This window comes from Diceros bicornis, chromosome 25, assembly GCF_020826845.1.
Source record: "Diceros bicornis minor isolate mBicDic1 chromosome 25, mDicBic1.mat.cur, whole genome shotgun sequence".
Classification (NCBI taxonomy): domain Eukaryota; kingdom Metazoa; phylum Chordata; class Mammalia; order Perissodactyla; family Rhinocerotidae; genus Diceros; species Diceros bicornis.
Window position 1 is genome coordinate 12020538 of NC_080764.1, and position 25686 is coordinate 12046223.

A 25686-nucleotide genomic window follows, 5' to 3' on the forward strand; every position below is an offset into this window, starting at 1 on the left:
TAAACCCGCTGGCAGGGGCGGTCCTGCAGTCACCTGAGAACCGCCCCCCCACCGCCCCCACGCCGCCAGGGTCAGAAGGTCTGATAACCTAAATCTGTCACTGCGCCTTCACACACGGCTCCTCAGGCCCGGTCACCCTGCTTCCACCTGCAGGAAGCCCACCTTCTCCTTTTTCCCTCAGGAACACCAGCAGGCTCTCGTAGCCCGCCTTCTTCCCTTTGGCCACGGCCACAGATCAGCACTGCCTCCTGCCTGCCTGCACCGTCGACATGGCCTCCTCTAAGCACACTCTGGCAGGGGGACCCACTCAAAAAAGCCTAGTGTCACAAGTCTGCTTAAAACCTCCAAGTCTGGCTTCTAAACAAGATCCAGCTGCCTTAGGATGGCACAAAAGCCTTAGTCCACACTTTCAGCCTGGTCTCCCCTCTGCATAGGGGGGTCCCATGTTTATGTCACCACCCATCCTCTGTTATCCCCAGCACATCAGGTCGCTGGGCCCTCCACACACGGTTGTGTCCTCTCTGCTTGAATACCCAGCTTCCTCCTCCTCCGCTGACCAGGAGAACCCCTACTCATGCCTTAAGACCCTGTCTGAGGGTCTTTATTGCCACCTCTGAAGCCCCCTTCCCAGTACACACCACACACTACACCAGCTGCCCTCCTCCAGCCTCTGTTGCATCCATGATTATCTTGAATCGACTTACTTAGCCCTCACAGGCTACATTAGAGGCAATTCACAAGCAGGGACATGCGCTGTTCACCCTCCAGGACCCAGGGGCACAGAGAATGTTTGCAGAAATTTCTTCCTTTTTTTTTTTTAAGCACCAGGCACTGTTCTAGGCCAAGAAATCCACTGTCAATGAGAGATGTGGCCCCTGCCCGGGTGGGACTCAGGAGAGACAGACAATAAACAAGGGAACAGGTATATAATTTGACGCCAGGCCTGGCTGGGGAATGAGGCTGGGGGGGGGGGGGCAGGGCTGCTCCAGCCTAAGGCAAAAGGAGGCGGAGCGGATCCTGACTCCAGGCCCGGCTGCCAGAAGCCTCTAAGCATTTCCCCCTCCACAGCACCCGTACCACTTGCTCCATGCAGATCCCTGAGGTCAGGCACGAGGGTCAGGGAGATGGGGCCAGGAGAGAGGGAAAGGCAGTGAAGAAGGTATAGGAGGGACGCCAGCCTGGAGCAGGCTCAGGTCTGAAGGCAGCCAGGATGAACCCAGCAAACACAGTCAGTGGGATCACGAGCCTCCTCTCTGCTCTAACACGGCTCGTGGCTCCCCAGTGCCCTGACCAAAGCCCAAGATGCTTTCCCTGGCCATTGAGGCCTCCTTCCCGGCCCCTTGTCTCCCCTTTCCCCAAACATGACCACCGGCCTTTGTCCACACCGTTCCCTCCTCCCAGGCCATCTCCACCTGACAAAGTCCTGCAATCATAGGAGGGCATCTCCCTCGGGAAGCCCCCTCCCCCCAGCGGGCCTGTCCCTCCTCCAAGCACTACCACAGGCCACTTCTAGCAGCCTCACCCTGTTCAGCCCGTGCTTCCCCACGAGATGCAACTGTGTGCATTTCTTATCTCACCCCAGAGAGAAAACTGGGACAGACCTGGATACAAATTCTGGCTCAGCCAGGGACCAGCCTGGTCACCCGGGGCTTGTTCCTTCACCTCCCCACACCTCAGTGTCCTCGTCTGTCAGATGGGGAGTTACCATCAAGCGTGAAGAGTTGACTCTGGGAATGTGAAAGCATCCAGCCCAGGACCTGGCAGGCACCCAGTGGGCAATGCCCGGGGTGGGGGGGTGGGGGGGTGGCAGGACACTGACTCAGCTCCTCCTCCGACATCCCCCTCTGCTCCCCGACGGGGAAGGGGAGGCTGCTGACGACAGGAAGGGCCAGCAGGGAGGTGGCAGGATGTGCGGAGGCCGGAGGCCGAGGAAGTCCAGGCAGCGGCCAGGTCATCACATTCACAGGGCCAGAGGCCCTTGGTGCCAATCCCCCGGAGACCCCGCCCACTCCTGGTCGGGGTCTCCACTCACTTGACGAGAGGGGACGCGCGCATGCTCATACACACCCTGCTCAACCCCCCACCTCCCGCCCCCCAGGCTGTCAGAGCCTCCCTAAGCACTAGTCAGAAACCAAAAGCAGCCCCGCCTCTCCCTTCCAGAACCTCACGGTCAAGAGGCCAGACTGACCTGGAAAGAAGCTACTCCTTCCCTTACTCTCAGGGTAACCTCAACCTCGGGCAACTCACCAATTCCCTGCAAGCCTCAGTTTACCTGACTGTGAAATGGGGATAATGGTGACCACGGCAGTGCGGTGCAATACGATAATTGAGGCACAGGTATTGATAGAGCCTGGGTAGGGCTCATCCCCAAGAGAAAGACAAACCACTGCCATCGTGTCCCCCACCCCCACTCGGGGATTGCCCCACCCAAGGCCCCAGCGCCCCTGCGAAGGGGCCAGTTCGAGAGAACCGGTATCCTGCCGCTTGAGAAATCCCAGGATGGGCTCCCAGACAGGGCGGGATGGGGCGGCCCCTTCTCATCCACCCAACCGCCGGCCAGCGCCCACACAGGAGGGCAGCCCTCCCAGGCCCGGGGCAGAGACCCATCCGAGCCAGGGAGCGCCTCTCTCCAGCCCAGGGCGAACCCCCAGACCCAGGCGGGGCCCACCTCGGCTCCTCCCACAGCTAGGAGCCCCAGGAGCCCCTAGGGGTCTGGCAGCTTGGGGGGATCAGATCAGGTCTTCACCAAGGGGGCTGAGGGGAGGCGGGAAAAGACCACCCCGAAACCGTTCGTGACGGTCCCGCAAAAGTGAGGACAGGGGGTGCCCGGGACGGGGCGTTCCCATCTCCTCGGGGTCGCCCGGGCTTCAGGCCGGGAAAGGTGAGGAGGAGGCTGGAGGAAGGTGAGGCAGGACGGCCGGCCCGTGCGCTGGGGCCGCCCCGTCTTCCGGCCGAGCCCTCCTCTGGCCTCGGGAAGTGAGGAGGGGGCTGTCCGGGAGGCGGGCGGCTGGGCTGGGGCTCGGGCCGCCGCTCTCACCCCGGCCTGGGGCGCACGGAGGCTGCCCGGGGGGCACTCACCGTCATGGCGGCGCCCCGGGGCGGCGGGAGCAGGAGGCAGGAAGGGGGACAGGGCTCTCGGGCCGGGCTCAGCGGCGCGGGAACCCCGCCGCCGCCGCCGCCGCCCCTCTCGGCCGCCCGCCGCCGCTCCTCCGGCCCTTCCCTTCCCCGGCGCTGCCCCGGCCCCTTCCATCCGCCCATAAAACTTTTTTTTTTTTCAAACTTCCTGGGAGGATCCGGGCGGGCCAATGGGCGGCGGGGACGCCGGGACAAGCAGCGGCGGGGGCCGCGGGCGGGCCAATGGGAGCGCGGGACGGGCCCGGGGGCGGGGCCTGCCGCGACGGGACGGGCGCGCGCGGCCGGGCGGGGTGGGCGGATGGGGGCGGAGGGAAGGGAAGGCGGGCCGGGTTCAGCCCCGGGCGCGCTGGGAGGAAGGAAGAGCCCAGCGTGCCGGTGACTCCGTCGGGCCACGGCGCGGAGTGCGGGCTGGAGGCAGCCGGGTGTGGCCCCGCGTCGTCCCGGCTACGGCTCCCCAGCCCCAGCCGCGAGCCGCCGGACGGAGCGGTGGGTCCACTAGGGCTCGGCGCCTCGGTTCGATGGAGAGGCGGGCAAAGCACCCAGTACTAACATCTCAGCGGGCCCCACTCACCGACCCCCGCTCGTCACCTGTGTAATCAACTCTCGTGCCCACCAAAACCTGACAGGGAGGCGTCCTTGTCCCCTTTTTACTAATGAGAAAACAGGCTCAGAGAGGTGAGCCAGCTTGTCCAAGGCCACACAGTAAGAAGAGAGGGGAATCCTAGCACGAAATCTAAGCACAGAGTAAGTTCTGGAATGGCAAGGCCTTGCCCAAATGCCCCCTTCTCACAAGCAGGTCTTTCTGGGTTTAAGAATCTCGTTTTGGGTTCTTGGGTGTGAGCATACACTCGTTTCTCACGTTTCCAGAGCACTTGGCAGTTTCTAAGAGGCTTTTTGCCTGCAGGAGCTCATCTGAGTTCCAAATTGGTGGAATTTGTTGCTAAATGCATGTGGTAGCTTGTGTGGCATTGTGATTCAAACCCTGTGTTACCTTAAGCAAGGTACTTAACCTCTCTGTGCCTCAACTTCACCCTCTGTAAAATGGGATAATGCTATTATCTCATAGGGTTGCTGTAGGATTAAGTGTTAAATTAAGTAAAGCACCCAGAACAACCCCTTTATCCCTAGTTAGCTATCCTCAGATAGGGGGCCAAGGGAGCTTAGAATAATTGCCATTTCAATTATTCTGCCATCTCAGTTTGGGATTCAAAAATTATTGCTGTCATAATTATAATTACTATCCCCATTTCACAGATCCAGAAATGGAGGCCTAGGGAGCTGAAGTTCTTTCCCAGCATTTCCACTGGGAGCCTCTCCTCCACCCTGAGGAATGAGGCCAGGGGTAAGCCCACCTTCCTCTAGAAACTGGCCTTCTGGCATCCCCGTGCTGAGTTTTCCCACCCTACCCTGCACCTCACTCAGGCATCAGTCCCTGGGAGAGCGAGTGAACACACAGAGGACCTCACCTACCACCAGTGCCCTGGCCCAGTGGCCTGGGCACCTGATGGCACCAGCCTCTTTGCTGGTTTCCTGGCCTCTGGGACGACGTTTCTAGTACCCTCAACTCAGTGGTCAGACCACTCCCCTGCTCATAATTCTGCACTGCTTCCCCAATGCTAATAGACCGGCTCTACATTCTTGTTCCAGGCAGTCAGCGCCCAGCATCATCTGGCCCCTGCCTTCTGTTCTCTGTCATTATATACACACATTTTACATGCTAGGGATACACAACGCCGGACAACTGGGAATTCCCAGAATAAGCCAGGTCCTTTGTACCTCGGATGGGACTGCACATGTTGTTCTCTGCCGTGCCTGGAACATTTCCCTTCCTGTCCTCTGTGCCCCAACACATACACTCTCTCTCTCCCTCCCCCTCTCTCATTCCCTCCCTCCAAATGTTTGTTTGCCTGGAAAATTCCTCCTCATCCTTCAAGTCTCAGTCCAAAGGAAGCCAAAGTGCCCCTAGCACAGACTTGGAATCTCCTTGTCCAGCGTTCCCTGCCCAGTGCTCCCCGCATCTGTACATTCCCCCACTGAAGTGAGGACCACAGTGTGTTCTACCCAGTTACACGGCATTATCCTCACCAAACTGTGAGCTCCTTGTGGGCAGGGACGAGTGTCCTTTGGCTCTGTCTCAGAGGCCAGCCCAGGGCCTCAGCCCATGGTAGGTCCTTAGGAACAGTGGTCAAATGAAGAACGCACAAATGGAGGAATGACTGCCTTACCACAACTTGCCCTGGTAGGACAGAAATGACACAGCCTCAGGACCCAGGAGTGAGTTAATAACCAGAGCCACCAAATTTGGAGGTTATCCTCTCCAACCATTACTCTCTTGAGAATAACAGTGTGAGGCTCAGAGAAAGAAGACAATGGCCCAAAGCCACACAGTTTAGGGGCAGAGACAGAACTCAAGCCCAGGCTTCTTGGCCCTTGACCTTGGGCTAAGTTCACCATCCATCCTGAGAGATGTTTGAAGCTGCTCTAGGTAATTGTCAGCAAGGCTACACCGGCAGTTCCAACCCTCAGCTCCTGATTTTCCTCATTTCCAGATGAGAGCATAGCTGCAAAACTCGCTGAGCCTCAGTTGCCACATCTGTCTAATGGGAAAATCCGTGGAGACGCTCAGGGCTGCAGGGGGGGCTCAGGGAGACGAGGATGCACAGGGATGGGGAGCTCTGAGGCCAGCCACAGCAGGGTTCAAATCTTAGCTCTGCCCTTTGTGTGACCTAGAACAAGTGATTTCTCCTCTCTGAGCTTCATTTCCTCATCTGTAAAATGGACAATCTGAACCGCACCTGGTATGCCTGGTGGTAAGGGTTAAATGCAATCAGGCATGCCGTGCAATGAACACAGAACTGAGCACGCCGTTGGTGCACAATACATGCCGGTTATTATCACCATCATCATCTCAGGGTTCTCGTCTGTCCCCATTTCTCTCCTCCGCTCTCCACCAGGGACTTACCTGGCCCCTCCTGCCAGACCTGCTGCGTGTGGGTGACCTTTAGTGTAGTCTGATAAGCTAATTCCAGCCCACGGCTTGTAGGTACCACCTGCCCAGCTAACCGTGTTTGCCTGACCACCTTGTGTCTTAACCCCCAGAGAGCAGCAGAGAGGAAATTCTGAAGTGGTTGGGAAAGCCCCCCGACCATTATGCCTCTGTGCATCTGGATCTCTCTGAGCCCTCCCTGGAGCCCTGAGTGTCCCATAGATTTTCCCCATTAGACAGATGTGGCAGCTGAAGCTCCATGAGTTTGGCTGCCGCCGTTCTCTTATGTGGGAATGAAGAAAATCAGCAAGAAGCTGGCTGCTCTAAACCCTGGCTGTGCAGCCTCGGGCAAGTCAACTCACCTCCCCGAGCCTCAGTCCCTTCATCTATAAAATGGGTATACAGTCTCTAACATGTCCGGCCTAGTGCTGGACCCAGAGGCAACGAGAGTACTAGAGTCAGCCTGTCACTGAGAGCAGAGACCCCCACGAGGCGGCCTGTGGCCCCTGGAGATGGTCAGGCCCCTTTCCTCCCACTGTGTAGGGGGCAGGAGGGAGCAAGTCACAGCTGCCTCCCCTCACTGCCCCTGAGGAAACCCCGAACCAGAGGCCTGAGTGTTTCCAGCCCTCTCTGGGCAGGGGCTGGGTTACGTAATGCCAGATGTTTGTGAAACTGGCTGAGGCCCAGGTCTGAGACACCCTTTGCAATCCTAGAGCCCCTGCAGGCCTTCTCTTCCTCTCCTCCGTCCCCCCAGCCTGCCTCCCCTTGGCCCGGTTGCTGACTGGGAGCTTTCAGCTGTGTAGATTATTCAGTCACCCCTCACCCTGAAAGCTGACGACAGCCCAGCCCTGCCCTGGAGGTGGGAGATCTGCTCACTCACAGAGACCACAGGCCCTTAGGACTCTGCTTCCAGCTCTCCTTTCTCTTGTGGGGTCCCCAAGTCCCTCCCCCTCAGCCCCCACTCTCTCTTCCTTGACTAACCTCCTCCCTCGCCTCCCCACCCACCCTCACCCCTCCCACCCCACTGCAGCCAGCCTACCCTTTGCCACCTGAGGACCCCCAGAGACAGCAGGAACGGATTGAACAGCGTGGGACGGTCCCCGGGCATCCTCCATGAGGTCACCAGTCGGCCCTTGAGTGGGCTCCCCGCCTTGCCCTCCGCTGGCCTCTTGTCTGCCTGTCAAACAGGGTCCAGTGTTGGCCCCCAGGCCCCTCTGGTGGGATGGGGGAGCCCCTGACTCGGCCTCCCCTGCCTGTTGTGCCATGCCCCCCTCAAAGGCCCAGGGTTCCCATCTCCCTCCTCTCCAGAGCTGCTGAGAAAAGAGCTTGTTAACTCGTTCACACTACGCGGTGTTTGGTTGACAGGGATCCTGTGGCTGCGCCCTTGGGGACGTGCAAACCACAGGTGGCCAGCGGGAGGGGAGTGCGGACCACAGACGTGTGCTCAGCCCGCGTAGGGTTTTCAGATTATTTTGTGTTGGGTTCCAATGTTAAATAATCAGGAGGTTTAACATAGAATTACATATTTCTAGTTTCTCTTGAAATATCTAAAGTTGGGGAAACTCTGGGCCCCTCTTCCCCATGGCAACAACCATCTGGAGCCAAGAGGTCGCACAAGGGCCCCCCAAACCCAAGTCTCCCTTCTGCCTACTCTCCTCACCTTTGTGAAAGGAATGAGTCACAGACTTCTACAGCCACCCCCAGCAGACCCCCAAAAGCGCCCCCTTTGGAGTCATCCTTGTTGGGGAAACTGAGGCCCCAACGAAGCAGAGGAATTTGCCCAAAGTCACACAGCAGGTCACTGGCTGAGGCAGGACAGAGTCCAGTGCCCAACTCTCCAGAATCCAGAGGCGGAACGTGAAGCATCAAAGCACAGGTCCAGGGGGACTTTGGGGGAAGGACCCCACCCTGCCACCACATCCCCCATCACCGCCCTGACCACTGCCGCTCCAGTTCAGCTCTGGCCCACAGCCAGGCATGCAGAAGGCGCTCACTAAGGGTATGTGAGTGAATAAACGAATGAATGAGGCAGTTATCAATTCTGTCCAGTCCAGGCTGCCTGGGGGTGGATCGAGAGCTTTTCCATGTGGTTGGGACGGTCTATTTTGTGGGGACTAGAGGGGGACCACTGTATTGCTATTTCCTCTTTGTTCACGAAACTCCGGCTCCAGGAAGTGTGAAGAAAGAACCCAGAAAGAGGAAGAGCAGAGTTGCTGGAGCCCCCATGAGAGCTGGAAGTGCCTCAAGTGATCAGTCTCCTGTCTCCTCCTGTTTCCCGATGGGAAGACCGGCCCCCAAGCAGTTGGAATGCTGGTGCTGCTACTGTTGCCGCTGTGCGAGGCCGGGCGGGGAATGGTGCAGAGCCAGGAAGCAGCAGGGCGGGGGAACAGAGAGAGTGCTGGGTGGGGGGTCCCGAGCCCTAGGTTCTAGTTTGAGTCCAGCCACCTGGCTGAGTGACCTGATGACTCCCTTGCCCCTTGTTCCTGCATCTGCACAGTGAAGGGCTGGACAGAATGCCCCCAGCTCTGACTAGCAGCAGGGCCAGACTCGAGGGCTCCAGGCTGCCAGACAGATGTCGCCCCCAACCCAATCACACCTGGCTTCTCAGGGTTAGGTTAGGACAGGGAACAGCAGGACAACAGCAGGACGAGGAAAACACAGCCCCAATAGCGGGTCTCCTTCTCCCCGCCTCCCGCTGCCCGAGGCCCTCAGCTCTGACCTCACCTCTCTGGAGGCTGAGGGTGATGAGAACAGTCTGTTTGGCAGGTCGTGGGGAGGGGTGGGGCAGAGCAGTGCGCTCCAGCTGCAGCCAGGCCTCAGAGCAGCCTCAGTGAGTCCCACCCCCTGCACACATCTCTCCCACTCCATGACCCTGGAGACCCTCCAGGCCCCGCTGACTGCAGCACCTCCTCATCCATCTTCAACCAGCTCCTGGAAGCCCTACCCTTTCTCCAGGCCTGACCAGTCCTCCAGACCCAGAAGGACCTTGCTTTTGAAGACCATTGGGGCCAAACTCTGCCATTTGCCCAGGGAAGGGCAGTGACCTTTTCAGGGAGTCCTAGCAAGTCAGAAGCAGAGCCTTGGGCTTTAGACCCCGGGATCGTCCACCCACCCTGGTCCCCAAGCCAGAAGGTGGTTCTGCTGCCCAGCTCCTCCAGAGCCCCTCTTCTCAAGGCCCCACCACACACACAGATGACCCCATGGCAGAGCCAACTTTGGTCTGGATGACCCCAAAGCTCATCTGGACCTCAGCCCACCTCCAACCTGATTTCCCTCTCCTTCCCCTCCCTAAATCCCCAAACCCATGACCCAGCTACCGAGTCTGCCTGCTTCTTGTCAGTCAGTGAGTCTTGCCCTCTGCTTGGTTCTGACTCTTCAGGCTCCTCTGATTGGAACTAGAGATAAGAAAGAACACAGCTTAGCCCAGGCTATTCCCCAGGGTTCATCCACCTATCCACCTTCTTATCCATCCATTCATCACCCATCCATCCAACATCCATCTAGCGTCCAACATCAATAGATCTATGTATCCATCTAACCATCCAACATCCATCTTACATTATCCACTCACTCATATATCCAACATCCATTATCCCATTTATATATCCATCCTCTTTTATTCGTCATCTATCCATCCATCCTACATCCATGTATCCTTCCTCAATCCGTCCAACATCTATTCATCTATCCTCCATCTATCCATCCTTCCAACATTCATTATCTATCCATATTCCACAACATTTACCCATCCATGCAACATCCATCCATCCATCCATGTTCCACCCAACATTCATCCATCCATCCATCATCCCACCCATCATCTAAGCAATATCCATCTATCTAACACCCATCATCTGTCTGTCATCCATTCATCACCCATGTATCATCCATCCGCCCATCTGTCATCCACCCACCATCTATTTTTCATTTGTCCAACATATATCATCTGTCCACCACTCATTCACACATCCGTCATCCATCATTCATCCATCATCTACCCATTGACCCACCCATCCTCCACCTGTTGCTTGCATGCACTTGAGCATCCATGTAGTCACTGATCAATGAACAGGCATTTGGTGAGTGAATAGGGAAGGGAAGAGTATCCTAGGCAGTGGGAACAGCATGCACAGAGGTAGGGAGATGTGCGCATGGACCTCTCCAGGCAGCTCAGCACAACTAGAGGGCAAATCTGGGATGCAAGGAAGGCCAGGAGGCCCTGAATGCCACGCCAAGGATTTTCATAGAGGGTGAGCAGCTGGAGCCCCAGCGGAACCTGTGACTGCCTCTGTTGTGTCATCTTTGAAATGTCCCTCACCACCTGATGCCCCAGCCCCTCCCCAGTCACCATCTCCTAACCTCCCGGGGACCCCTGAGCCTCACCGTGGACTAACTCTGGCTGGAGAATCTCTCTGCCCTTCCTCCTCCCATTTGACCAGGCCAGCCTACACACCCCAGTGTCCACTGGGGCACAGCCTCTGGCCCTCCCTGAGCAGCCTGTGGTCCACCTGCCTCCCCAACAAGCCTGACAGCAACTTGAGGGCAGGACCAAGCTGGCTCATCCCCGCATGTCTGGTGTCTATGCACTGAGTTGACTAGAGGAAATTAGTAAAAGACACAGGGAAATAGAGGGGAGGTGCCTCCTCAGTCCTGCTGTGGGCTCAGAGGCATCACAACATGGTGGTTAAAGCTCAGGCTTTGGACTTGACACTTGGATCTCATTTCTCATGACCTATACATGTGTGACCCACGGGAAGTTCCTAACAAGCCTGAGCCTCAGTTTCCTCATCTATAAAATGGAGACAGTGGCAGCTGCCTCATGTCCAGCCGAAGCACGTATGGCAAAGCGTGTGCAGCACTAAGCCCGGGCCCCGCAGGCTGTGAGCCCTCCCCCGCCATCCACACGGGAGGCAGCGTTGGACTGCACACACGGCGATGAGGAGGGTTTGGATGAATGAGCGGGAGCCTGTCAGGGTGCCTGTCAGGGAAGTCGGTCCCATTTTACAAGGAAGACCAGGGCCGAGAGAGGCTAGGTGTCCGAAACCACGTGCTGTGTTCCTGGGGAGCAGAGGCTGGGTTGCAGGTCTGTGGCCTCCAGGCAGCCCCAGAGTACCACTGACTGTGACCCTGCCGCTGGACCAGTGAGGCAGGGAAGGGACCTGGGGAGCACCTACTGGGTAGGCACTGGGCCCACTTTGCACACAGGCTCTCACGTAAGCAGCCTGTCCTGGCAGCTGACTGAACCCAATGAGCATTGAGGCAGCCTATTCTCTGTCCTGAGAGGAGCTGGAGCAGCCAGAGAGGGGTAAGTGGGGATGTCTTGGGCTTTGAGGAATACCGCAACGGGAGGGGACGTGAACACATGGGCTGCAGTCCCAGGCAGGGTCAGGTAGGAGCCACCAGAGGCAACACGGGCCAGGGGTGTGGTAGGGGTGGAGATGGCCCTGGGCAGAGTGTCTTGCTGGGGGACCTCAGGGTGATCTGCACTGAACCGACTGGGGTTCCACCCCCACCCCAGCCCTTACTAGCTGTGTGATCTTGGGCAAGTGGCTGTCTATCTCAGTTTCCTTATCTGTAGATAAACAGTGCCTTTCCCATCCGGTTGCTATGGAGATTAAATGAGGAAAATAGCCATGCAACATTCACACCAGGGCTTAGCACATAGTAAATGCTCAAAAAAGTGTCGGTCATGGTCACTGCTGTCTGGTTTGGTGGTTGGAAAAGGTTTTGGTCAGGAGAGAGGATTAGGGCTGAGCCTTGGAGGGTGTGCAGGAGCTGAAGGGAGACCTCTCTAAGGACACTTGTCTGGGGAGGGGCTGACTTTCAGGCTGCCCGTCACAGGGGAGACTGACTTACCTCCCACGGCGGCAAGCTGGGGCCCTCTGCAGGGCTCCTGCTCGCCGGCTGGCCCGTCTCCTCCAGACCAGCTGTAGTCGAGGTCTCTGGTCCACTCGTCACTTTGGTCTTTGGCCACTGGGTGGAGGTGCAGGCAGGGCCAGGCGGCTGGGGCAGACTCTGAGGCCACCGCCCAGGGCTGTGTCCATTGACTAGGGTGGCCTCGGCCCAGCCTTCAGGTTGGCTGTGTTGCTCTCGCTCCAGGGCACCCTTTGTGCCCGGGGAACCCAGCTCTGGCCCCAAAGCTGTGACCAGGCCACCCCAGTGTCCAGCTGGGTCCTTTCGGGACAGCTGGGCCTGCAGGAGCTCCAGGAGGCCTTCCCAATCCAGCTTTGGCAGATGGGAAGTGAGCGTGGGCTCCTCCGTATGGGCCCAGGCCTCCTCTCTGGGCGCCCTGAGAAGGCCCGCCAGGTCCCTCCAGTCAAGCGCAGGCGGCCTCTCAGGGCCGTGCAGGTGTGGGCATGCTCCCTCGGCCCCCCAGCCCGTGGCGGTGGGTGTCTCAGGCCGCTGGGATTTTGAGAACTCTGCTTGGCCCACCCTGGAGTTCTCTGGGGGGCTCAAAGGCTGGTGGGCACTGGACAGCTCCTGCAGAATGCCCCAGCCCCTCTGAGCTGGCTTGTCGGGGGGCTCCTCCCAGGCCTCTGATTGCCGCCTGTGGCAGGTGGGGCCACCCAGCTGCCCCCAGCTCTCCTCAGACTCCCTGGGAGGGCCCCTCCTTGTTCCCTCAGGGGCTCTGGCAGCTCCCCAGCTGGGATCCCCAGGTCCTTGCCAACCCCCCAGGCCTAGGTCCTCCTGGCTGCTCCAGCCTGTCTCCAGGTGTCTGTGAGGGCCCCGGGGTCCTGGCAGCCCCTCCTGACTCTGCCACCCCACCAGAGGCTGTCTTTGGCCTGCCCAGCCACTCTCCAGAGGTCTCTCTGTGTGCCGCTCCCTCTCAGGGGTCCTGGCTGATGTCCTTGGGGGCAGCGAGGACCCCTGGAGCCGCCGGTCCCCCTCAGGCCGCCTCTTGGGGCTCCTGGGATGAGGGAGCTCTGCTCGGCTCCGCCGGGCTGGTTCTGCCTGGTTCGCAAGGGGCTTGGTTACCTGAGGATGAGGTGAGGGGATAGATGAGGCTCCAGGACCCCAACTGGGTTGCCTCTGTCTGGGAAAATGGGAAACTGGGGTCTTAGCTAGGCCCCAGGGAGAGGCAAGCTGTGTCCTCCCAGCAGCCTGGATTAAAGCAGGTCAGAAAGTACCTGGGGTCTCTGGAGTCCCCCCCCGGGGGAGTCAGCTCTTCCCTCTCACCCACTTTCCTCAGTTCCAGAAAGAGATCTGCAAAGAGCTGCTCACTTTCTGGCTTCCCCTCCCCCCAAGATATTGATTCCAACCTAGGCTATCAGGTGCCGGAATTTCCACACCAACACTCCATTCCACCGGGTCGGCCTTGCCCTCTAAAACTTGCTTTAAAAATACAAATCCCCACCCTGGAAGAGATCGCCCTTAGAGCTGGATTGAGACACCTGAGGCTTTCCCTGGAAACCTCTCAAGATAGCAGGAACCTAATGACGGAAGGGGCCAGCACGGAAGGGGCGTCTTCAAGGGACTAATTGGGGTCCTTCTCAATTTGCCAAGAGCTGCTGGCTTTTTGGGAGAGGGGGACACTGGACACCCATGATGGGGACTCTGACCCCTTCATAAAGGACCTCCCTTCCCAGGACCCCTGCCTGGCACCTGGGGGAGGAGAGAAGCAGTGGCCCACCCCTGCTGGGTGTGTGCAGGGGCCCAGGGCAGGCTGGCAGTGCTCACCTCCCTGCTGAGGGCAGGGCTGGACTGTCTTCGGAGAAGTTGGCTCTGACCTTGGTCGGGCCGCTGCGACCGCCCCTCGTGCCGGGCCTGGAAGGCCCCTGGTGCCTCGGACTTCCTATGAGCAAATGCAGCCGCCCCTCTGAGGGCCCTTGAGACTGCCCCATTCCCGGCACCCCAGTCCTCTACTCACACCCCCAAAGGGAGGAGATGTGGGAGATCCAGGGACCCACCACAAGCTCACTGAAGGGCCCTACGTGAAGGATAATCCTCTCAGGGCCTTAGTTTCCCCTTCTGAAAAACAGGGATGGTGGACACTGCTCTACCCTTCCTGCCTCATGGGGCTGTAGCGAAGATGAAATGAGAAAAGGGGGTGAGCAAAGGCGGGGGCTCCACCTTGGCCTTGACCGCCTCCTGTCTCCCTCAGTACTTCCTGTCTGACCACCACCCACAAGCAGCCCATCACTCACCCCCAGACAGAGGTTAGACTGGTCCTTGTGGGAATTAAGATTTATTGAGCACCTACTGTGTACCAGGCACTGTGCACATAGGATCATAAAGGCAGACATTCATTGAGCACTTCCTGTGTTCCAGGGGCCAAGATCTCATTTCATTTCATGCAACCCAAGAGGTGGGGATGGGAGACATAGAATGTTACGTGCCCCCGTATTCTGTTCTTTCTGCCCTCCTCCTGTCCGTATGGCACGTTTTGGATTTCCCAAGCCCACCTTTTTCCCCACCACACTGACTAACGGGATTCCAGCATTTAGCCTTGAAAACTCCGGGCCGTCCTAGCTGTTGGTAAAAGAGCTCTCAGCAAGATCAGAAGGAAGAAACGTCCCCTCTTCCCCCACAGCTCCAGAAAGGCCAACATCAACTGTCTCTGCAAATGCCATTCTAAGACACCTAGACTTCAGGTGCTGTTGCCACATGCACCAAAGATAGGTCATCTTTGGACCTCTGAGCTGTAAAAAGTCCCCCGTTCCAGTTAGCTGTCCTGCCCGATAATTGGTAGCCACGGTTATTAATAGTCAACATGACATCTTGGTGGAAAGGTACGCATGCCAAACAGAATCTGGGCACACATCTCTCCGCTCCCGTATGTAAGAGGTCAAAACAAAAGATCCAACCACCCCACTGGATATCTGTTTCAACAAGGTTTGAGAGTCTGACTTCATCTGCATTGACAAATGGAGCTGAGCCTCTCGTGGCTGAACGGAGCCAGAAGCCTGAAAAAGACAACCAGGTGCCGAGCCCTGACTGGGCCACGAGAAGGGAAGTGAGACGCATCTCTGCTCGGGTCTCAGCGGGAACCCGTGCTCCGCGGTCTGCCTCCAGCGTGGGAGCCGTGCTGGAGCTCTACAGGGGCTTTGGAGAGGAAAACAATTACGGGCTTGGGGTTTGTTGTTGCTGTCTCACGGCTTTTGCCAGGGTCATTAGAATCAGATCCATAAATCAGATCAGTTTTCAGCAGTTCTTAGCAGCTGACTCACAGGGAACCAAAGTTAGGGCTGCCTGATCAGGTTCAACTTTTAATCTAATTTGCAGTGAGGGCAGTTCCTTGCTCTGTGAGATCTGAGGGCTTAGCGTGAGTTTTCCCCAGAACCGGGTGTGGGAACATCCATGAAGCAAAAGCCCCAAACATGACCAGGTGGGGAGGATAACGGAGGAAAATACTCATGCAGGGAGGCGAGGCAAATGTGTACTCTCTTTCGAGGGGAATGCATCTTCCATAGAAACTCTAGTTTGCTCAGTGATCGTTCCTTCTGAGAAGTGTCCTCCCATGTGGAATTGAGAGATAGGAGCGAAGGGCTCAAGAAGATTCTGAGACTCCAACAGAGACCCAGCCTTTCTGATGCTGAAGCAGCAGCATCCCCTGGGCCGCCTGTTCCTGAGGGTTGGTGTGGCTGCACCGAGGGTGACAAAGGAAACGGGTTTCCTTTGGAAGTTTGGAAGGGCTCTTCTACCTCCAGAGAATATTAAAGGACAAGAGCCATCAAGTCTAGCACATTCCATGAAGGCTCTGTTGTGAATTCAAGAGACTACGAAATGCTTCTATGATTCTAAGATAAGAGATTCCAAAGGCATCTAGGGGGGAAAATGAAGATATTAAGCCAAAATTCCTAATGCTTTAATGTGATAGCCCTTTAAGAAAAAATTTCCAGGCTCAGTTAGCACAATGCTTGGACAGAATAGATGCTCAATAGATACATGTTGAATAAGTGGGAGAAAATAAAAGTGCAGCTCTCCAGCCACCCACTCATAAATTTCCGTCTGCCCCTTACAAATACTTAAATAGGTTTTAAAATTTCATCTTCAGAGGACGAATGGTTTTCTACTTGGAAAATGTGCCATACAAGAGGAAAGATTTTACTCAGTAGAGTTATAAAACCTTGGTTAAAAGGTAAATAATTGGGGCTGTCCCGGTGGTATAGCACTTAAGTTCACGTATTCTGCTTCGGCAGCCGGGGGTTCGCCGGTTCGGATCCTGGGCACAGATCTACACACCGCTCATCAAGCCATGCTGAGGCGGCATCCCACATAGAAGAACTAGAGGGACCTACAACTAGGATATACAACTATGTACTGGGGCTTTGGGGAGAAAAAAAGGAAAAAAAAAAGAGGAAGATTGGCAACAGATGTTAGCTCAGGGCCAATCTTCCAAAAAAAAAAGGTAAAAAATCTCCTTCGCTCAAATGTAAACATTAAATATATGCAATTATTTGTATATCAATTATACCTCAAAAAAGCTTTAAAAAAGTAATCTACTTCAAAGAGAATAAAAGAAAATGAATAGAAGTAACTGTGTAAAAACAATTAAATGATTAATGAAAGTATAAACATATTCTGGACTTCTATTATAAACTCTTTATCTCTCTAAGTTATCCCCATAAGAAAAAAAAGAAAGAAAAAAAATTTAACTTTGTTTTAAAGACCTTAGTGTCCCTGCTGAGTTAACAGATAAAGTCAAAGATATGCAAATTAACATCAGACCAAAAATAGTAATCATAAAAAGACCAGAGACAAAGGGGGTTTTTAGGGCAGTGAATCTATTCTGTATGTTACTATAATGGTGGACACACATCATTATACATTTGTGCAAACCCACAGAATGTACAACACCAAGAGTGAGCCCCAGTGTGAACTGTGGACTCTGGCTGATAATGATGTGTCAGTGTAGGTTCTCGGATTCTAACAAATGTACCCCTCTGGTCTGGGATGTCGATAGTGGGGGCGTCCAGGCATGTGGGGGAATGGGGGTGTCTGGGAAATCTCTGTACTTTCCACTTAATTTTGCTGTAAAACTGCTCTAAAAAATTAAAGTGTTTTTTTTTTTAAAAAAAAGGCCAAAGAAAGAATTTCACTAACACTGGAGACCACAAAAGTTGTCACCTGGATGGTAAATAGGTCAAACTTACTGGAAAAGGAAATTTGAAGAATAAGAGATAAAGTTTCTCATGCAGATTCAAATCTAAGAGAAAATGTTGCCCAAGAGACAACAAAGAGAGGAATTCTAGATGCAAAATATTACGTGCTCCTTCAGGGTGATGGAAACGTTCTAAAATCAAGTTGCGGTGACAGTTGTACAACTTGGTCCCAGTAAATATACTATAATCCACTGAATTGTGTGCTGAAAGTTTTGAGTCTTCCAGACCTACTTTTTTTGCTGTTTTCTTGACTCTAATGGAATTCCAGCCCTGATCGTTGAAAACTCCAAGGCTGGAACTGCTGGAGAAAGAAATCTCAGCCAGATGGGGAGGAAGTGTTTCCCCTTCCCGCGGCTGTGGAAAGGCAGATGCTCTGCTGGGTCCTAAACCGCCGGTATGGACGGTGCTGCTGACCCAGGAGACTCACAAGACATTGTCACCACGTCCCAGGAAAGTCACATTTATCCCGTAAAAAGTCTACAATTCTGTGAGTTCTCTTATTTAAAATATGTGGCTCTGGCCATATGTTTTAAAGTGACAGCTCTGTTTTCTGAAATGCGTGGGGACCTGTGGGTTTTCTTTGTTAAGGCAGAAAAGAATCATGGGCACTCTAGTCTTGTATCTCATGGAAGGAGGAAAAAACAAAATAAACCTGTGACTCTACATCAAAGAAAATTAATGTGCTAATGCTCTCCCCATTTTACAGATGAGGAAACTGAGGCTCAGATAGGTTAAATCACTTAACCAGGTCACGTAGGTTGCAGAGTGGCTTTGACCCAGGATTTGAACCCAGCCTGCCTGACCCTAGTCTTCGCTCTTAATCACTAGGCTACGCACAAGCATCACTTAATTGTCAAAAAAACCCCTCCTAAGATGCGGAAACAGAGAGATGAAGTAACTTGCCCAAGCTCACACAGCCAGTTAGTGGCAGGGCAGGAGTGTAAACCCTTTCTGTCTGGCAACCTAAGCCTGTGAACCATCCACCCGTCCTGCTGCAGATCCTCCTCCCAGCCCACCTGGATGACCCTGCCCTGGGCTCACCTGTGCTCTTGCCCGAAGAGGCGCTCCACCTCTGCGCGGCCAGGGCTGCGGGTGCGGCCCCCGTTGCTGCACTGGGGCCCTGGATCCCTCTGGGCCAGCCTCCTGGGCGGGGGCAGGTCGGCCAGCACGGTGTACTCCTCCCTCTCCAAGTTGTGCCTGGTCTCCCCAGGGGGCGCTGAGCCCCAGGAGCCCCCAGAGCTGCCTGGCCGAGGTGAGGGTGTCAGGAGTGCCAGGTCGCTGGGTGGGTGGCGGGGTGGGGAGGATGCTCGAGGTGCATCTCGGTGCCCGATGCACACTTGTGGGGGCAGCACTGGGGAGCCATGCAGAGAGTCAGCGGAAGGGGCCAGGCTCTCCATACTAGTCCCAGGGGGGTCCTGGAAGAAGAGGGAAGGCTCGGGGGCCTGGCGTGGTGGGGACGAGAAGGAGGGGGCATCCCGGTGCCCTATGCACACAGGGGTGGGGATGTTGGGGGCTTCATGCAGAGAGTCAGTGGAGGGGACAAGGCTCTCGGTGCTGGCCCTGGGCAGATCCTGGAACAAGAGGGAGGGCTCTGGGGCCTGGCGTGGTGGGGACGAGGCCCGGGGTGCATCGCGGTACCCGATACACACAGGTGGGGGGAACTGAGGAGGGTCATGCTGGGGGGACTGGATCTCAGCATCTGAAGTGTCTGGGAGGAAGGGGAAGGGGTTGAACTGGGTGTGGCGGGGGGGTGAGGAAGCCCAGGGGGCATCCCGGTGTCCAATGCACACGGCTGGGGGCACACAGGGTGGGTCGTAGTGGGGCGACTCACTCTCAGATGCATGGGGTTCTGGGAAGAAGGGGAACGGGTCATGTTGCAAATAGCGAGGAGGTGAAGAGGCTCGAGGGGCATCCCGGTGCCCAATGCACACAGCACATGGAGGCTGGGAGGGCTCAGAAGAGGTCTGGGGTGCCCCACAGGTAGTGGGGTGCAGAGGCGAGGAAGTCCGGGAGGCACTGCGGTGGCCCGGGCCATGGGAGGGAGCAGTGGCCTGGGATGGGAAGTTGTGCTGGGTAGGACCAGAGGAGGACTGGGGTGGGTCCCGCTGGGCTGGTCTGGGGGGAGATGAGGTCTGAGGCCTGTCACCTTGGGTTGGCCGGAGGGCAATGGATGCCCAGGGAGCCTCACTTCGCTTGGAGCGAGATGGGGAAGAGGTTCGGGGGCCATCACTCGGGGTTGGCCGGAGGGGAAAGGAGGCCCAGGGGATGTCCTTGTTAGTCCGGTGGGGTGAAGAATTCCTGGGGTTGTGCCGTTGAGCGGGGCGATGGGGAGGGGACAGTCCAGGATTGTCCTTTGGGGTGCAGCACCGAGGGAAGGAGCTTCCAGGGTCGTCCCGCCGAAAGGAAGAGGATTGCAGGTTGTCCCGCTGGGTAAAAGAGGTTCTGAGGTTATCCCATTGGGTACGAGAGGTTTTAGGGTTAGCCCGTTGGGTAGAAGAGGTTCTAGAGGTGTTCTGTTGAATACAAGGAGTTCTGGGCTTGTCCCACTGGGTGGCTCGGTTGGGAGAGGAGGCTCTGGGGTTGTCCTGTTGGGCACAAGATGTTCTGGATTTTTCTTGTTGGGTGGCTTGGTTGGGAGAGGAGGCTCTGGGGCTGTCCCGCCGGGTGGCTCGGTTGGGAGAGGAGGCTCTGGGATTGTTCCGTTGGGCACAGGATGTTCTGGAGTTTTCCCATTGGGTGGCTCGGTTGGGAGAGGAGGCTCTGGGGTTGTCCCGTTGGGCACAGGATGTTCTGGAGTTTTCCCGTTGGGTGGCTCGGTTGGGAGAGGAGGCTCTGGGGTTGTCCCGTTGGGCACAGGATGTTCTGGAGTTTTCCCGTTGGGTGGCTCGGTTGGCAGAGGAGGCTCTGGGGTTGTCCCGTTGGGCACAGGATGTTCTGGAGTTTTCCCGTTGGGTGGCTCGGTTGGGAGAGGAGGCTCTGGGGTTGTCCCGTTGGGCACAGGATGTTCTGGAGTTTTCCCGTTGGGTGGCTCGGTTGGCAGAGGAGGCTCTGGGGTTGTCCCGTTGGGCACAGGATGTTCTGGAGTTTTCCCGTTGGGTGGCTCGGTTGGGAGAGGAGGCTCTGGGGTTGTCCCGTTGGGCACAGGATGTTCTGGAGTTTTCCCGTTGGGTGGCTCGGTTGGGAGAGGAGGCTCTGGGGTTGTCCCGTTGGGCACAGGATGTTCTGGAGTTTTCCCATGGGGTGGCTCGGTTGGGAGAGGAAGCTCTGGGGTTGTCCCGCTGGGCACAGGGTGTTCTGGAGTTTTCCCATGGGGTGGCTCGGTTGGGAGAGGAGGCTCTGGGGTTGTCCTGTTGGGGAGTACACGTAGGAAAAGAAGTTTGAGGTTTGTCTTGTTGGGTAGAAGAGATTCTGGAGTTGTCTTGTTCGGTTGCTCTGGGGGGAGAGGAAACTCGAGGATCGTTTCGTTGGGTGGACGAGGTTCTAGGGTTGTCCCGCTGGGTGACTCTTGAGGGAGAGGACGCTCTGGCGGTGTTCCGCTGTGTAGAAGAGCTCCTGGGGGTGTCCCGTTGGGTGGACGAGGTTCTGGGGTTGTCCCGTTGGGTGATTCTTGGGGGAGAGGAGGCTCGGGGGGTATCGGGTGGTGTGGAAGCAGCCTGGGCAACGTCCTTTTGGGCAGAGCAATGGAGAGAGGAAGCCTGGGAGGTGGCACTTCGAGGTCCGCTCTGTGGTGTCGCGGAGGTGGCCTGGTTTAGCGCTGACTGGTGCCGCTCCACGGAGAAGTACCTGCTTTCTCCCCGGAGCTTCGCCCAGTGCTGTCCGGCGCTTCGGCTCCCACCGCCAGTGTCTGGAGAGAGAAGACAGAGGTTCAAGGTAAAGGGAGAGGTCCAGGCAGCTCTCACACCCTACCTTTCTCGTCCCCTGGGACAGATGATTAGGGAAGACCCCAACCCTCTTCTTAGAGGACACACCGTCCATACCAAGTGACTCCACCCCCCCACCCCCACCCCCCGATCACGGCAGACTGGAGGAGGATCCAGGCGCCTCTCTCAAACTGAGGTTGGGAATTTGAAATGAAACCCAGGCTGACTCAGTCAATGGGGGTGCGCTCCAGAGCCGTAAGGTCACGTAGTCTGGGGGCTCATGGATAAGTCAGAGAACAAGCAAACTCGTAGAGAGCAGTTTTGACAACAGCCCGTGCGACCCCAGAGAGGGAGAGGTGGATCTGGCAGCAGCCGCCTCACAACTTTCCATTCCCAGTTCTCCCCGCAATTGGATTCCGAGAAATTCCCCCATGTCTTCTCATGAGCCTCTTCCGTGTGTGATAGCTCTGGAAATCTCCCGGTCCTCATACCCAGAGGCTCCTCTCAGGGCTGCCACGAGGAAGAGATGGGTGCAGAGATGGGATAGCCTTTTGTGAATGGGCAGCATTGGCCTCACCTGGGAGTTTGCTAGAAACGCAGAATCTCAGGTCCCACCCTGGCATACTGCATCAAAATCCACATTTTAATAAGGTTCCATGCACATACAGTTTAAGAAGCCCTGGTCTAAGGGATTAAACAGTGACCCCTTCATAACTCCCATCCCCATGATCTTGGTGTCACCCTCCAACCCCCTCAGTCGCTCGGTCACCGAGCACGTGGTGGCTACCAGCTGTTTGCATGTCCCTGGGCAGGCGCTTCAGGAGAGAAGTAAAGGGTATTGTGGCTGGTCTTGAAGGAGCTTCGACTGCCTTTATTAAAAGTCATGCTTAAGATTCCCTCTCCTCTGCCCTCGAAACCTCTGTCTCCTCCCACCTCTCTGAGCTGGCGTCGCTCAAGTCTGCATTTCCAACATCTAGCAAAGAAGCAGAACCAATCACACAACAGCACTTAAAACAGCGTTGTTGTTGCCTGACGGACCAATGCCCCATGTTCCAAGTCCGCCTGCTTCTCTCATCCGCCTCTTCCCAGCTCTCCGCCCTCATTTCTCACCTGGATAGTTGCCATAGCCCCCAACACACGTGCTCTGGGCCCAAGGTCATTGTTCCACCCAGGGAGATCCTTTCCAAAGGCAAACCTGGTTAGACGGCCCTGCTTACAAGGAGGGACTGAAACCTACCGCAGATTGGAGGAGACACGGGACCAAATGCAACGTGGGATCGTGGACCAGAAAAGGGACATTAGTGGAAAAACTAGTGAATCCCAACAGTGTCTGTAGTTTAGTTAATAGCATTGTACTAACGTTAAGGTCTTCATTTTGGTAATTGTGATATGGTTATGTAAGACGTTAGCATAGGGGAAACCAGGTGAGGAGTGTAATGGAAATGCTCTGTACTATCTTGGGAACTCTTTCATAAATCTAAAATTATTTCATAAAAGAAGGTTAAAAAAACTTCAGGGGCTCCCAACCACGCTTGGAATAAAATCCAGGGATCTCCCAAGGCTGGCAGGCTCTGCCCGCTCCCACGGGCCTCCCAGCTCCATGTGGGTAAGGGCCTCCCCTTCTCGTATTCCATCGCATCTCCTGGGCTCAGGAAAGTGCTTAACACAGTGTGGGTGCTGGATGATACCGTGCTGCCACCATCCAGCTCCGAGTTCTGCCTCATCCTGGAGTCTTCCCCGCCCTGTGAGCATGGTGCTGACTGAGACGCTGTTTTCCATCGCTCCCCGTGGCTCGCAGCTGGGTCAGCACCCCCAGCCCTGGTTTCTTCCCTTTCCTGCCCATCTCAAGCCTCCCTTTGAGCCTGGCCCACCCAAGATCCGAGCCCACTCCTGCAGCCCCCTCAGTGGGCACACGATGCAGGCTCTACAGATGTCCCAGGGCACTCGGTGTCCCGTCCCCCAGCCAGCCCGGTTCTGCACAGCCTGCCTCACGGAGTGTGCTTTGCAAGCCGGGAGGTGCCCCGAGAGGGATGTCCAGGAGTTCCTAGCCTCTTGGAGTTGAGGAATCCCTCCCCAGCTGCAGTTTGGTAACCTGCCACCAGGTGGACAGTGGTGACTGCCTTTGATCAAGTGGGTCATATAGTGAGGCTCCCCATCCCACTGCCCCTGTGTTTAAGAGCAAGAAAGCAGGTGTTTAGTACAAAATCCCACCTGCCTATCAGTCCATTCACACCCGGGGAGGCACTGGCTCCCCTCGTGTTATTACTTCCTCCCACACTCATCCCAGGGCCTGATAGGGCAGGCGGTGGGGGCGGGGTGGTGACAAGATCTGATTAATAGTTTTAAAAGATGGCTCCAGCTGCTGGGGATGGGGGTGGACTGAAGGGGGCCGGGCAGAAAAGGGAGATCTTGAGGGGGCGCTGGCAATAATCCCAACAAGGGGCAGCGGTGGCTTGGCAAAGGGAGTAGTGGTACAGATGGGAGGAAGGGGACAGATTTGGGGTGCGTTTTGGAGGCACTGCTGACCGGAACTGCCGATGGTTGGATATAAAGGGTGAGGAAAGAGGAATCACAATAACACGAGATTTGGGGCCTGAGCTGCGGGACAGGTGGTGACAGAACAGACTGCCGGAGATACAGGTTGGGAGGCGGGTCAGGTTACTGATGGTCCCCTACACACACCAGCCTCCTCCCCACCCTCTCCCACGCTCTACATGCTCCCATCTCCCCACCTTCCCTCTGCTCCTCGAACCTGCCACCTCTGTCTGCTTCTTAGGGCTTCTGCACTGGCTGTTCCTTCTGCTTCTGAATCAGATCTCAGCTGCAGTGTCGCCTCCCCAGAGAGGCCCGGCCACTCGCCCTCACAGCCTCCTGTCCTAATTTTCCAAAAATCAGTTACCACCCTCCGATCTAGCTTTCATCTGTGTTGTCTGCCTTCCCTCCACTGGATTGCCAGCTCCATTATCTGTCTTGTTCGCTGCGGTTTCTCCAGCACTAGGATAGAGCCGGGCACACAGTAGGTGCTCAAGAAATACTTATCCAATGGGTGAAATAAATAGTGCTGGGTTGAATTTGAGGTGCTATCATACATTCCAGGGGACAGGTCAGCTGTACAGATGGACTAGAGTTCAGGGGAGAAATCAAGGCCAGAGGTGTAGACTCAGGAGTCATCGATTTTTCCAGATAGTACTGAAAGCCGAGCAGCTGAGTGTGCAGGGAGAGAACAGAAGGGGGCCCAGGGCTGGGCTCTGGGGCATCTGATATTTGAAGGGTGAGCAAAGGCGAGGGAGAAGGAGTGGCCAGTGAGGACGGCCCTGACCCTTGATGGAGCACTCCCAGTCTCTAACCCTCTTCCTCAGGGCTCTCAGATCCAGCGCGGGTGGCCAGCGCTGCCACATCCCCTCCCCACTCCTCCGCTGCCAGCGAAGGGCACTGCCGTCCACGCAGACACCCAGGCCAGAAGCTGGGACTGCGTATCCTCCTGTCCCTAGTCCCATCAAGTCCACCTCCTATATCTCTCCTTCTCTGTCCCCTCCTCATCCCATAACCATGGCCCGAATTCAGGTTTCTCCATCTCTCACCTGGACAATTGCAACGGGCCACAGAAGGTCGCAAGAATGGTGCATCGATCCCCGTGTAGTTATCCTTCACCCAGAGGCACCGGCAGTTAACAGTTTGCCTCACTGCTTTATCTACCTACCTACCTACCTACCTACCTACCTACCTACCTACCTATCTACCTACCTACCTACCTGTCTATCATCTCTCTGTCTGTCTCTCTACAGCTGCCTATCATCTCTGGATCTTGTTGAGCCATGCGAGAGTTAAAGACATCAGGACCCTTCACCCCATCCCTCTCCTGGCGCATCTCCTAAGAGCACGGACAGTGTCCCTCCGTTATCACACTCAGGAACCAGCATGGATACAGTGCTGCTCTCTACACGGTCCGTATTCAGACTGCCCGGCTGTCCCAGTAACATCTCTTATGGCTATGTCTTTTCCTATCCTGGATCCAACCAGGATCACACATGGCATTTCACTTCCCTGTCTCTGTAGGCTCTTTTACTCGAGAACAGCTCCCCAGCGCTTTTTTGTCTTTCACGTCAGTTACCCTGCAGAATGTCCCTCAATGTGGGTTTGTCGGATGTTCTGTGGGGATTAGATGCCGGCGATGCATTTTGAGCAGGAAGCGCATGACTGGGGGCACCTGAGGCTGGTCTGCCCCACGCTGGGATGCTGAGCGGCCACTAGGTTGAGGTGGTGTCTGCCAGATCTTCCCACCCTCAGGGTGCCTTTTCACTCTGTAATCCATGTGTAATCTGACGGGTGACACTTTGAGACTGTGTGACTATCCTGTTCCCAGACAACCTTTCACCCAAGAATTTAGCATCAGCTGGTGATTCGTGCCCGAACTGTGATCACTACAGTGGCTACAACCATCTGTCTACTGGTTTCTCACCCCTCAGCCTCGCCCTGCTCCAATTCTTCCTTCCCACCTTTGCCCTGGTGAACTTGCTAAGGCACAGGTCCAATTACATCACTCCCCTCCTCAAAAACCTTCTGTGGCTCCCTACTACTTAGAGAAGAAAGTCCAAACTCCTTG

At 56.1% G+C, this 25686-nt stretch overlaps 1 protein-coding gene across 5 annotated transcripts in view; it reads right to left on the reverse strand.

The window, feature by feature from the left end:
• TRIOBP (TRIO and F-actin binding protein) overlaps positions 1–25686 on the reverse strand; it is a 55507-nt gene that overhangs the window by 20105 nt on the left and 9716 nt on the right. For 2 of the 5 annotated variants that reach the window (XM_058568380.1, XM_058568381.1), the window contains exons 6-9: positions 18265–21067; positions 13799–13913; positions 11978–13096; positions 9439–9516 (exon numbers count right to left, since the gene is read on the reverse strand). In XM_058568380.1, coding sequence (XP_058424363.1) covers positions 9439–9516; positions 11978–13096; positions 13799–13913; positions 18265–21067 — 4115 coding nt within the window. Of the gene's footprint in view, positions 1–3078; positions 3286–7160; positions 7299–9438; positions 9517–11977; positions 13097–13798; positions 13914–18264; positions 21068–25686 lie in introns of those variants that run through there. The other 3 variants (XM_058568384.1, XM_058568382.1, XM_058568383.1) reach the window with 3 other exon arrangements.